General features: G+C 33.6%; 3 protein-coding genes across 4 annotated transcripts; all 3 read right to left on the bottom strand.

Moving 5' to 3' along the window:
* Positions 1-1,534: 1,534 nt before the first annotated feature.
* On the bottom strand, positions 1,535-3,260 carry LOC120071579 (bidirectional sugar transporter SWEET10-like). The gene is made up of 5 exons (XM_039023916.1): positions 3,105-3,260; positions 2,919-2,955; positions 2,631-2,841; positions 2,387-2,548; positions 1,535-2,282 (listed from the first exon to the last, which is right to left on the bottom strand). Exons 1-5 carry the CDS (start codon positions 3,148-3,150, stop codon positions 1,851-1,853), a joined length of 888 nt encoding a protein of 295 aa, XP_038879844.1. The 5' UTR covers positions 3,151-3,260; the 3' UTR covers positions 1,535-1,850.
* Positions 3,261-7,746: 4,486 nt separating this feature from the next.
* Positions 7,747-11,047, bottom strand: LOC120070593 (bidirectional sugar transporter SWEET12-like). Its single transcript, XM_039022401.1, has 6 exons — positions 9,242-11,047; positions 9,111-9,147; positions 8,825-9,035; positions 8,580-8,741; positions 8,388-8,507; positions 7,747-8,308 (listed from the first exon to the last, which is right to left on the bottom strand). Exons 1-6 carry the CDS (start codon positions 9,294-9,296, stop codon positions 7,991-7,993), a joined length of 903 nt encoding a protein of 300 aa, XP_038878329.1. The 5' UTR covers positions 9,297-11,047; the 3' UTR covers positions 7,747-7,990.
* Positions 11,048-11,213: 166 nt separating this feature from the next.
* Positions 11,214-13,394, bottom strand: LOC120070594 (mitochondrial import inner membrane translocase subunit TIM8). Of its 2 annotated transcripts, XR_005479993.1 has the most exons (3): positions 13,091-13,394; positions 11,685-11,955; positions 11,214-11,506 (listed from the first exon to the last, which is right to left on the bottom strand). XR_005479993.1 is itself a non-coding variant. In XM_039022402.1 (2 exons), exons 1-2 carry the CDS (start codon positions 13,136-13,138, stop codon positions 11,770-11,772), a joined length of 234 nt encoding a protein of 77 aa, XP_038878330.1. In that variant the 5' UTR covers positions 13,139-13,394; the 3' UTR covers positions 11,532-11,769. The 2 variants fall into 2 exon arrangements, 1 of the variants encoding a protein (XP_038878330.1); XM_039022402.1 differs by lacking the exon at positions 11,214-11,506 and having other exon boundaries at positions 11,532-11,955.
* Between the last annotated feature and the right edge of the window lie 56 nt (positions 13,395-13,450).

Here is a 13,450-nt window from a genome sequence, read left to right as displayed (position 1 = left end):
CAATGAATCTCATACTCTTTATAAGATAAGTGAACTACTCTTCTTGCTACTGATTAATTTTGAGATTCGTTCATTTTTTTTCTACATATACACCCTTACAATATGATCTTTATATATATATATATATATATCAATTTTAATAAGTGACATTATTTTGATCTTTGTAACTTAGCACAATTTTAGCACACATTCAATATACACAAGCTTATATTAAAAAAAATTATTGAAATTGTACTGAAATTGTGATAGAAAATAAGAGATTAATTAATTGAAGGGACCATAAATGTAACTTTTTAAAATCAACCATAACAGGCCAAACCAATTTATCCCAAGCATCTTATTAATTAGGTTACTTCAGCCGAATTATTCAATAATCTATTTGTAAGAAAATTATTATCAATTCGTTTTTTCTGAAAAATTATTTCTTTGTCTTATAATCTTGATCCAAGTTTGTTTGTTTGTTTTTTTTTTTTTTTTAAAAAAAAGGTAAAAAATTAGGTCATAGCTAAATTACAGAAATAGCAAATAGTACTCAAAACCTTGTTTTAAACAGATTTATCGAGTAAAAATATATATTTTAAACCTAATCTATAATCATGGGACTATAGGGTGTGTGTATATGTGTGTGTATATATATATATATATATATATATATAGAATGTTGCGTTTTTTGGAATTTTGTTAGTTAATTCTTTTGAAAATAATGATTATTGAATACGAGACAATTATATCCAGCTCAAAGAAATATATTTGATTTATTTTTGGAATATGCGTCTAAATTAGAAGCAAGTAAACGTTAAGATTGTTTAGGAAAACCTAATGATTTTATTGGGACAAAATAGATTATCGTTGAAGCTCAGCAATATCTATATCTAGAAAACTAGAAATTACACACATTAGCTTTGTATATATGAGTTGGAAATTAATGTCCATTAATTATCAACCGGTTGGTGACATACAGCTGATCACTTATTAATGTATTATCTCATTGGCTCAAAGTTTAAAAGTTTGAATGTAATTCATTCGTACGTATTGTTAAATTTAAAAACAAAAAAAATTTGTCTATGATAATTTATAAAAAAGAATTTGAAAAAATAATATTTATTTCTCAAACTGGGTGATATATACGGCCTAAATATTTATGTTACCCGATTAGATATTTATGAAGAAGATGAAGGGAAGCCAATTGTGTAAACTATGTTACAAAAAAATATTGATAGATATTGATAGATTTCTATCGGTGTTTAACGATGATAGACTTTAATCAGTTTCTATCAGTGACAGACATTAATAGTTTTATTTAATTTTCTATTTTTGAAAATGATATATATAGATATATGAAAGGAAAAGTATGAGGTAATTGTGAAGTAGTAGGGTAGGGTTGAAACAATTTGCGTTTAGCGTAGGGTGCAAGGAAGATAGAAGATATATAAAAAGGCAATGAAAAGGAATGAAGGAAAAATATAGGGATCCAAAAAAGTGGAAGAATTAAACGTTAATTGATTAAGAAAACCCAAAGACCAACCAACGTAAAAAGTTAGAAATGATTACAAATACAATAATACAAACAGCAAACATAGAGATATGAAAGAGAGGCCCCACCGGACATGGGGATTGGGTTTAAGGCCTCTCTTTGTACATTTTGTGGGTTACGATACGACGTCGGAGGTGGAGGCTACAAACAAAACAAACACAATAATACTACTTACTATACTATATAGTCTATACTAATTACTAATTAGTAGTGAACCAACCATGAACCCAAATTAAAACTAAACTAAACTAAACTAAACTAAACTAAGAACAGCAATTAATTGATTTGACCGGTGACCGGTGCATTTGGCATTCAATTAGTTAGTTATGATGTCTTGATCTTTCTTCTTTTGAATATTGTCGATGACGGCTTCTACCACGACGTCGACCACGTCGACGTTTGGCTGAAGAACCGCGACAGGGTTTAGTTCTGTGCAAACCATGGTTCCAAGTTTGACGGCATCGATTATTTGTTCCGACAATTCGTGAAGCTGCGGCGGCTTTGCTACAGCGGCCGCCTGATCCTTGATTGGGATATTATTATTGCCTTTGTTTGCACCACAATTCTTGAATATTACGTAGAGGATCATCTGAATTATGCCAAACACGAAGCCAACCACGTTTGGTAGCGCAATGTAATAGTCTTTGAGAAGAAGGCCATAAAAGAACCACATGACTGCATTCAGTGTGAGAAAGAATGAGAGCGCAAAAGGCATGTACTCCACGCTCTTCGTCTTTATCACTTTTCCCTGCACGTGCATATCCATTTATTAATTATTCCCTTGATCTATATATAAGATTAATAATAATCAACAGAAGTTCAAGTATATATATATATATATACACACATTACCATGATGAAAAGGGGTGCAGCGAAGACACTGAGATTGAACACCAAGCATATCCACCCAAGAACTTTGAGACGCTTCTCTCCTTTGGCCAACACCATTGTCAAAGCCAGCATCAACCCGAACCCCAACACATTTAACAACAATATCACCTTAGCCGTTTGGAACTGCATGCACCAAACAAAGATCATCAATATTATATCATAATTCCAATAATGAAATTAAATTAAAATGACGATCAGTACTTACCCTTAACTTTGTTGGGGCGTAGAAAATAAAAAGAAGGATGTAAAGAGTCTCAATGACACAGCCAAAGGAGTTGATGGTAATGAGAAAGGTTGCGTTTGTTTTGAGAAGAGCATAGTAAATCCAAAGCATAGCACTAAAAAGCGCAACCACATAAGGTACAGACTGATACCCTTCCGCCGACTTCTTCTTGTATATCTTATAAAATGTTGGCCTGCATTAATAATCCAATTAGTAATCAAAATCATATAATGTAATTAAATTATGGTAGCAAGTTTAGCTTGTGCTTACAGTGGAGCTAGGAACACCATAAACGAGATAATGTTGCCTGCATATACACATAATAAACCCCAAAATTAATACAACATATATACATGATACGCATGCATGCAGAACACACTTAGCATTGCTGCTAAATGGTTTTACGTACAACACAATAATGCATACGAGGATATAATAGGAAGAGTTGGTATATACCTAAAAGGCCAAAGACAAAAGCCAGGGTTTGGGGACTGATGGCCATTGGCTAGCTAGTAGCTTTAGCTAGATCTCTCTCTGTGTTTCAAGTATTGAAGTAGAGTAGAGATGGAATCAAGGGTTGGCAGTGAAAATAAGAGTTGGGGAAGAGAGGGTTTTTATAGTGAGGAAAAGGGAATGGGCCGGGTTGAGTTCACCAAATGCCAAGTGGGTAACACCAACTTCCCCTAACACTTTTACTTAAATTTAATTAAGCCTATATCCCCTACCCCTTTTCCAGTTGTGTATGTGTTCAATACCGGAGTTGGTATTTACCATATTGGCTCTATGATATAATTATATACATTGGGCCTCTCATCTTTTTAATATAGATCCGGCCTACATATACATCTATTTATGTCCTCTTTTAGTTTACCTTAATTAATACCCTATATCATCCTATAATTATGTAAACTCTTGAGCAGCAATAATATGCTTATTTGTCAGTACCAATGGATGGTACATCCACACAAATAAGTCCATCCCCACCCATGTTTTCTTTCTGATGTGTCACCCACCAAATGGTTTTTAAGCCCTCCAACTCATATACACATATATATACTTGGAATCTAAATTAAAATCAATACCATTATGTAATATATATCCCCTTTTCCCCTAAGTACTACCACCCCCCCCTCCCCCTTCTTATTACACAATACTATGCATTTGAATTGGCTTACAGCTAGCTCTAGCTACGACCCCATAGAAAAGGAAACTCTCCCATCATATTAATATGCCACACAACACACATTGTATCTTTTGTTTCTAAATTAGACACACAACTTGTGGTTATATTTGCATAAATATGAGAAAGGGTGGATTGAGCATGCATCTGCGTTTGACCAATGAAAAACCGGGTACTGTGATTGAGAGAGTTGTTTGGTTTTAATTTGCATTATGGAAAGATAAATTTGTTGATAACATAGAAACGAAAATGGGAAATATTGCTAATAATGTGTATGTGAAGCACTAGGGGGGAGATGAGAGTCCGTTACAAGCAAACCCCTTAATAAATTTTATGAGGAATGAGAGGCCTGTATTGCAGGATCGGAAATTAATTATATGCTACTCCATCGCCTTTTATTCATTTTTTTTCTTTTGATATATATGTGTATATATGTTGTGAATTGTGATTGGGAACACCACTTCAGTCCTACTCCTAGTAATTGGAATCATATTAATTCTTACTGAAGAATAATAAAAATTTGAGTGAGTAGATATTTTATAAGAGAAAGAGAGAGAGAGAGAGAGAGAGATATGGCCACTTGCTCAACTTGGGGGGGTGTTCGCATCTTGGATTGATCCAACAAGATTTACCCAGAGATTCTCTTGGAAGGCCTTTTTGATGTGTAATCGCACTTGATGGTGCTGATCCCCATCACATTTCTAACCTAATCAGACGGTGCAAAACCCACATCCCAACTCTCACCCATCATCATTATCATCATCTTTCCTTAGAATATTCTTATTATTCTACCTCTTGTACTCCTAGTTGACTTCCTAACATATATATATACTACCCCCTCCTATTTTTTTTTTTTTTTACATTCCTCATTATTTTATATTTTTCCATTCTCAAATGCCCCCTCTAATTCCCACATATTTACCTTATTAATTTACAAACAACTACTCAAATTAAATCCCCTCTTCTACACACTTCTCCCAGTCAACTTCCATTATTATTATTATTATTACCTAATTATTTCTCCATTTAAAGGTCAAAATTTGTAATTAACTAAACGTCTGATCAACAGGGTACTTATCAAATTCCTTATGGAAGGTACAATATTTCTGAACCACACAATTTTAACCTTTAGTGATGAATTATATATATCAAACATACATACATACATAATGAAAAAGTGAGGATTACAACAGATTAGGTGCTCAATTACGGCAAAATGAAGTTTGGCAAAATTTTAAATGGGGGTGTGGCAGTACAAATTCCAAAATAGACATTCTTGCCAAATTGTTTTAGTAGTAATGGAGTTTTGGAAGATTCAAGGGGAAATTCTATGGCATTAACTCGAACCAGGGATATAGTACAGCCAGCTACCAGTTTTGATATTCATTGGTTGGAGGAATAATTCTAATTAATGGATCGCTCACTAATTTCTCTTTCCTTCTACTAAAACAACAAAATTGACTTACATGGGTCCTTCCAAATTACTTATAACAAGCCTAGGTTTCGTTTCACTAATTAGTTATTTTTCAATAAAATTCTTTTCGCTTTGTTTGTTATAGTACCCAACTATTTAACTATATATTCTCCTTCTTCTTCCTCGGCCCAAAAGGATATAGTTGGTGGGATGGGAACTATAGCGATGTAAATGAATCATGATTTTTTTTTTTTTTTTAAATAAAAATATATTTTTGTCCCTTAATTTTGTTTTTTGTTTTAATAATGATTCCTATGTTTTAAAATTTTACACTTAGTTCTTTAATTTTGAATTTCATTTCAATTTAGTCTATATTTCAAAAAGTTACAATTTCACTCTTTAAATTTGGGTTTTATTTCAATTTGGTCCATAGATTTAAAAATTTACACTTTTAACCTAAGTACTCACTTTACTTCTTTACCCTTTAGTGGTTAATGTCTATTAGTCAATTTAAAAGAATTGAAACATTACCACTAAAGAAGGAAAGTAAGTATTAAATGTAAATCTTAAAATCATAGGAACCAAATGGAAACAAAACTCAAATCTCATTGGTAAAATTGTAACATATGAAAATCCTAGGGACTAAATTGAAAGAAATCCAAATTAAGAACTAAAAATGTATCATTTTGAAATCTAGAGATCAAATAAAAACTAAACCTAAAATCTAGGAACAAAATCACAATAGTTAACCTAGAAAACAAACTTATTTTATCATTAAAAATAAACAAAAATCATTGGCTAGCTCACAATAATGTAATGGATTTTAATTATTTGAAAGAGATGGGTAAATAATATGGTAAGTATCTGACCTTACAAGATGACCTAATAGGTTATTTTAAAAGAAGTTGAGTTGTTTGGCATGGTGGTTAACCATAAGGGCTAAAGAGATCAACTGAATAATCAATCAATAAGCACCATATGGTGGGCCAATGCATAGGGGGTTGGTCATGGAGGTCTAGATAGTACTTGAAGATCGTCAACCATGCATGTCATGTGCCCCATGAAAGCTGGCCTTTGGAGTTGGCTACGACGGACAATATATGCTTTAAGTACTTAAACACAACTTTGTAGCTAATTTAATTTAGCGATTCATAATGATGTTAAGCTAAATTATCAATGGTCAAATTAACTATATGAGAGATCAATTAGTTAAGTGATCGTTACGAAATCATTTTTCTATATACATGGTCAAGTGGGTTCGAGATATTTAAGGTAGGTTGAAAACACTTTGAATTATCTACCTTCTAGCTTTCTCTCTAAGTTAATAGTGACTTGATTGTGGGAGTATTGGTGGCTAAACATCACACTAGTGCAGGATTTTGGTGTTTTGAGGGTGATCGTTCTATTCTTCAAATTTATTAAAAATTCATATCGTTGGTACCAAATTTTGGTATGACACCTAAGGCTCCATCGAGCTCAAAATAAACATTAAAATGATGATTTCTTATAAAAATTATTTTGGAGAGGGAAGGATTGTGTCCGTTTATGATTAAGGGAGAACTACGCAATTGATTACATGCATCGTCTCTTTTCGCCGAAGTTGTTATTAATTAGCCACCATGCAATGAAAATATTAACTCGTGAAAGAGATTTCATGTATCTTACTTTATTATTATCTATACACATAAATACGAAAGATTGCATCACGTACAAGATTAGTGGAACCTTAATTAAATCAAATATGATGATAATCCAATCATTAATATCACAGAATATTTAGTCTTCCTAATTAAGATACTTTGCAGCTATAGTAAATCAGCTAAGGATCACAAAGGACAAGACCGATGGGATCTTCAAGTTTAACTAATTTTTCTCCCTACCTACCTCAGTCCAATATGAAATTTTCAGCAAAATTTACCCAACTTAATCCATTTTCACTTTACATGTATGTTTAATACCATCAAATTGCATTTTAAATCTACATATTTTTGTTTAATCAAAACAAATCTCTCAAAGATTCATTTAAATGAATTTTATCAAGTCCCATACAAATTTACGTTCGTCACAACACAATATGATAAAAAAAAAAATCGTGATTTTTTTAAAAAGAAAATTACACGTGTCATCTTGAAACCTTGTCAATATTTATATGGAGGGTCAGAGTCAATTTGTATATACCTTACTAATTTTATGGAACAACTTGTATGTGATCTTACAATAATTAGATGCCAAAAATTTCATAATATATTAAATTTTAGGTAGGTAGAATGAATGCCATTGATTGAACTCGTTTTCTCTAGTTTATTATTATTATTATTATTATTATTATTATTAATGGATATGAGTAGAAAATAAAATTCGTTTGTTTAGTTTAGGATGCGGTTCAATATAAAATAATTTAATGCGATGGGAGGGCTGTGCAAAACAAAAAGAAGAGGAATTTTAATTAAGAATAGTAAGATATGGAAAAAGAATAGAAAGACAAGGGTTTAAGAAAGGGAAACTACTAAATGATTAAAGCATAGGAAACACACAAAGTTAGGTTTAGGTACATTTATATATATATAAATATATAAATTGTACATGGATATGGAACCTCTCTCCCGACGAACGAGTTTAGAAATACGTAAAAATTAAAGTTACTAACTAATAACAAGAAGAAGAAGACAACGACGACACTATATTATAATAATACAGATGGAGCACGGTTGAGAGGGAGGAGATTCTGTATGTTGCATGAAACAACATTCAAGCCTCACATTTGACCATGGGTGGGGCTTGGTTATTGTCCATGCAATATTTGTCATTGTTGCATATTAGTGTTGTTGGGGATAGCGATGCATGTCCACCGTTGGATTGAGGAACAACTTGATCTTGATTTTGCTGGTCCCCACTGTCGGGAGTAGTCGTCATCGTTGTTGTCGTCGTCATTACAATTTGAGTTTCGATATCGGCTTTGAGTTGTGGGAGCTTCTGCTCATCAGAAGCCACCGGCTTGGCGTTTCTGTAGATGGCGTAAAGAATCATCTGAGCCATCCCGAATGTGAATCCCAACGTGTTTGGAAGCTGTAAGTAATAATAATATAATTATTCATGAAATGATGATGATTAAACTAACTAGTAGCTAATTGATCAATTTAATTACCGCAACGTATAAATCCTTGAGGAACAAGCCATAGCAGAGCCACATGACGGCGCTGAGTGTGAGGAAAAAAGAGAGAGAAAAAGGCATGTACTCCACGCTCCTGGTACGGATAACCCTCCTCTACAATTGATAATTTAATTAAGTAACAAGGAGTTAAATTAATTAAATGGGTTCGTAAATTAAATAATATACCATGATGCTGAGAGGGGCTGCAAAAACGCTGACGGAGAGACCTCCACAAATGAACCCAATCACGCGGGCTCTGTAAGCCCGCTTCACTAAAAATTGGGTCACCAACAGAATCGAACAAAACCCAAATACATCCAACAGCAGAACAAACCTCACGGTGAATATCTGCGTTTAATTAATTAATAACATTAATATATTATCAATTATATGGCATACTACATATAACTATCGAATTCGAGGAAACAAACCCGAGCCTTCTTGGGAGCATAGGCAATGTATAAAGCGATGTAAACGGTCTCGATGAAACAGCCCACTGAGTTAATAGTCATAAGAAAGAACTCGTCCGCATTCAGCGTGGAATAGTATATCAATAACAGAGCACTGAACAACGCAACCACGTACGGAATTGATTGAAATCCTTCCGTTGATTTCTTTCTACACACCCTTATAAATGTAGGCCTGCATTCAACCAATAATAATATTAATTATCTGACAAAAATAGTTCCTTCTTAAATCCTAAATATGTTTACTTACACTGGGGCCAGAAATACGATGAACGAGAAAATGTTACCTACAAAGTTTCAACACAAATATACATCATTAGTTATATGTATATTTATCAGCTAATTAAATTGGAAGGCAGAAATGGGAATATGTGTACATACCTAGAAGACCAAACGCAAAAATCCAAGGGTTGTGATTCACAAAACTAAGAGCCATTATGTTAGTAATTTGAGGGAGCAAGATGATTGATAGAGGTCGAGGCAGAGGAGTTGAGTTATCTCTGTATGCAACCTCAAATCTCTTGCTGAAGATTAATATGAGGAGGAGGCTTATTTATAGTGTGGGTGAACTCATATTTCATGTCATGTGTGTTATTATGTGCTTTTGCATGAACAATATTATGAATAATTCAAACCATGATTACTTTATTGTATTTTAAAAGTGCCAAAACTCCACCTTTTCGATACTACATTTTTATCATATCCTTCACCTTAAAGCCTTCCTACCCAAAATCCACTTCACCTCGCCCCCCTCTCCCAACTTTTTATGTATACTTACATGATAATACATATGTATATATTTGTTTAATTTGTCTTTTTTAATTATTCATTTTACGAAAGGAGCTCTTGAAAGGCCCAAAAGCCGGCCCAACTCGACCCCAAAATGTTACATGTGCCGTACAATTGGGGCCTTCAACTTTCACGCATATGCAGCCGTGAACAAATTTTAAAGATTAAAACGTACATGAAATGAAATCCACCAAGTTTTAGATATAATATTATTATTCAATGGAAAAAAGGGGGAGGTTTAATTGTTTTTTCATTGCAGTTATTGCGTTCTATCTTTGAAGCTTTTGGAACTCACGCGTGTGCTACAGAGAATTCAAAGTCTCCTCTGTGCAAGGTGTCACCATGTAAACTGATGAAAACTATATGCATCCAACCCCCACGAACATAAGAATATCAATAATGTCTCAAAAATGTTTCTTTACTTTCATTATTTAATATCTTTCATTAAAGGAAGAAAGCAAGAGATATTAATTATAAGTTCAGGAGGTTTTGATTGGTCTTGGTTAGCAGGTAAAGAGGGGCTTATTAGTTGGGTATGCCAGGTGTTCAGTTTGGGGACGATTACACCTTTAAAGATAAGATTTACAATTTGTTTTGTTTTGAGATTCGAACTTATAAACATTTATGCCAATATAATAATCACCACTAATCACTTAATGTTTATAATATGAATTACATCCAAAGATATTCATCAGGTGATTTCGTATGCAACTTTAGTGTGGGGTTTTCTTTTTTGTAGTAGTCCAAATACAGGTAGCTATTAGTATATGTGTGTGTGTGTTTTTTTTTTCTCATCCAGTAATGGAATTATTATTATGTTGAACGTCTACACAATAATACCCAACATATTCGCACAAGAACACAACTTGACTTGTTCCTTATTTTCTGTTATGATTCATTTTGATTTGATTTATTCGTATTACATCTAAAAGGTGAGATTCCACTCATAAGGTTTTCCCAATAGAAATTAACCATAATAGACAGTATATATGACTTCCTACTTATACTTTGTATTAATAATTAATTGTTGGTTTATAAACACAAAAATGGCTATATTCTGTTTTCCGTGTGTGACTAGATAAGAGCCCAACATTTAGAATGGTAGACAGAAGAGACTCCAAATGGCGGATATGCTCTTGCAAGCAACTCCATACGCAATTCCTTTAAACTCTGAACATCTAAATGCTAATCTCTCTTTATTACTTTATATTCATCACAGCTCTTTTCCAACTCCTTCCTCTTTTAGTTTGTATTATTAAAAACTCGTCGTGGGTTGGTCTGCTTCTACTAATCAAATTTCAGTCTGTCATTATCAGATTAATTGGAAGCTGATATAGTGGGAATTAGGGTAAATTGTAAACAAAGTGGAAAAACCAATGAAAGATAACTTTTACGGCAAAGAATATAATATAACGTTTTATCCTTTAATTTTGTTTTAGAAAATATTAATCAAACTACACAACGTAATGTTCTTAAATACAACAATAACTATGCTATTATGTTGAGATACCTTGAACAATTAAAAAAGAAGAAAAGAAAAAACCCATAATAAATTAGAAAAATATGCTCAAACAAATTCACAGCTCCTTAGTTTTATTGGTCTTAAACTATAGCCGCCTTTAAAGAGATAAAGATGGCTGAAAGTAGAGGATATTGCTTTTTTAGGTTGGAAGCAATGTCTAGGTGTTAAAATGATTCATATTGTGCAACTATGACATGTCATCTTATTAAGATGAAAAACTATTCCATGTTAGCCACTTACATGGAATGCCTACCGTTTAGCTTCATCCACACATAAGAGGCAGTGCTCCACGTTGAGCGACTTCCTCTTGCGATGTCAGAGAAGCATTCAGCAGGCTGCGGGAACGAAAGCACATTCCAATTTATAAACTCAACACATATATTGATATAACAAAAACTAAGACAGAAACCCCGTTTCAGTTTATTACTCTTCTCATCAAGATGTGTAAAATAATCTGATATAGGGAATGCATCAACTTCAAAAAAATGAACAATATTTCCAGAAATTCAGAACCTTTTTCCTATCGGTTTGAATTGAACAATAGATCCAAGAAAATACAGTCTTGTAACAAGAAAGCACGCCTCACATGTTGGATCCATTAACTGTTTTGGAATCGTTTCATAATGATGATGCTCATATCCATATAGCGTTGTGCACAGTTTGATAGACAGTTGGATTCACTAGAGCTGAACTTACTCCCTGGTGTACCAGTGATGCACTTGTCCCAACAGACACTGGTAAGCTTAGCCACCATCTCAGCAACCATAGCTCTTTGCTTCTCTTCCTGTTAACAAAATGACCAAATAATTTACCAATAGAATTAAATTTTGTCACACTGCGACAAATATAAGTCACACAACAAGGCATCCAGCCATCAAACTCGAGGGAGAAGAGGGGTCAAATCCAGATATGAAAAAAGTTGGAGGGTGTGTGGTTGAAGAGTAGGCAACACACAATTCAGTAGTCAACTAATTGCCACCTATGGTTGGTTGACAAATAAAACCGAACATCTTACATTAACTAAATCATACTTTAAAATGACATATAGCTGTAACCCCCAAGTTCAGACAAACTCCGATCTTTATAAGTGATATGAACCCATGGAATTCCAAAGAAGTACTATTACTTGCATGGCTGATAAACTCATCGAATATGTTTATCCGGAATAAATGTTTCTTTCTGTTTTCAAGAAAAAGAAATAGAAAAAACACAGAGCATTTATTGTTTCCAAATTTGTTTTTATATATAGATATTCCACACAGCAGTACAATCAAGAGGCATCTCTGAAGTCTTCGGACCAAATTTACACCTTCAAGGCTCGTCTAGGAGCAAAGTAAGAGAAGTTACTCCTCCAACCTACTGTTCAAATTCTTTGGTATAAAAATGCAACTAAATATATTTCTCCTATACTCATGTTGCAGAAAGATGGAGAACACATTTAATTCATTTCAGATTTACAGAGAAACTCAAATCTGTAGACATAATATGCACATTTCAACTTCAAGAATGTTAGCTCTGGTGAGTGATGAGTTGTGATGACATCAAAGCATTTCTTAAGACTTGTTTTTAGACTGGATCAATATAAACCTCTGTTTTACAAGGACTCTGCTCATTGCTTCTACAAAATAGTCTCTTGCAAACATATGAATACCTATTAGACATTGAGTTGACAAGAAATAAACATGACTGATATCAATTTCACCATCCTCGGATATTCTACGAACTAAGCAGGAGATGCATAAAGGCGATAAAAAGCAACCCAATAGCATATTCGTGGGAAGGAAAACTAGAAGTATGGATTTTTTTTTTTTTTTTTTAAGTTCAAATACAAGAAATGATTCAACATTTCCTTTTTAAGTTCGATCGCACGCGAATCAGAGCCTAGAAGTGGTAATTAAAAACCACGAAAATGAACTCACATTGATAAAATTCATCAGCTCCGGGGAGTTAAGGGACGAGGAATCCATGCAAACTCAGGAAGGTTGATGAGTGGCTAAAGCCCGTGAATCTGCCTGACCGTGAGTAGTGATCTGCAAAACCTGACAAACACTTAACGGATGAAGTTCCGTGAAGAGAGGGTGAAGAGATCAGAGAGGGGCAACAATGAAGAAACCTTCGAGAGGAACAGGGAGACAATGAGTCAAAAAAAGAAAGAAAAGAGGAAAACTCGAAATTCAGTGGGACGGATAAACCCTAACCCTAATTACGTGACATCAGAAGGTTTGGAAAGGGATGTGACGATGGGCTTCTTAAACATAGGCGCGTGAGTTATCATTTAA

The sequence above is a fragment of the Benincasa hispida genome, chromosome 2 (genome assembly GCF_009727055.1).
Source record: "Benincasa hispida cultivar B227 chromosome 2, ASM972705v1, whole genome shotgun sequence".
Classification (NCBI taxonomy): domain Eukaryota; kingdom Viridiplantae; phylum Streptophyta; class Magnoliopsida; order Cucurbitales; family Cucurbitaceae; genus Benincasa; species Benincasa hispida.
This window is presented reverse-complemented; position numbering and strand designations above follow the sequence as displayed.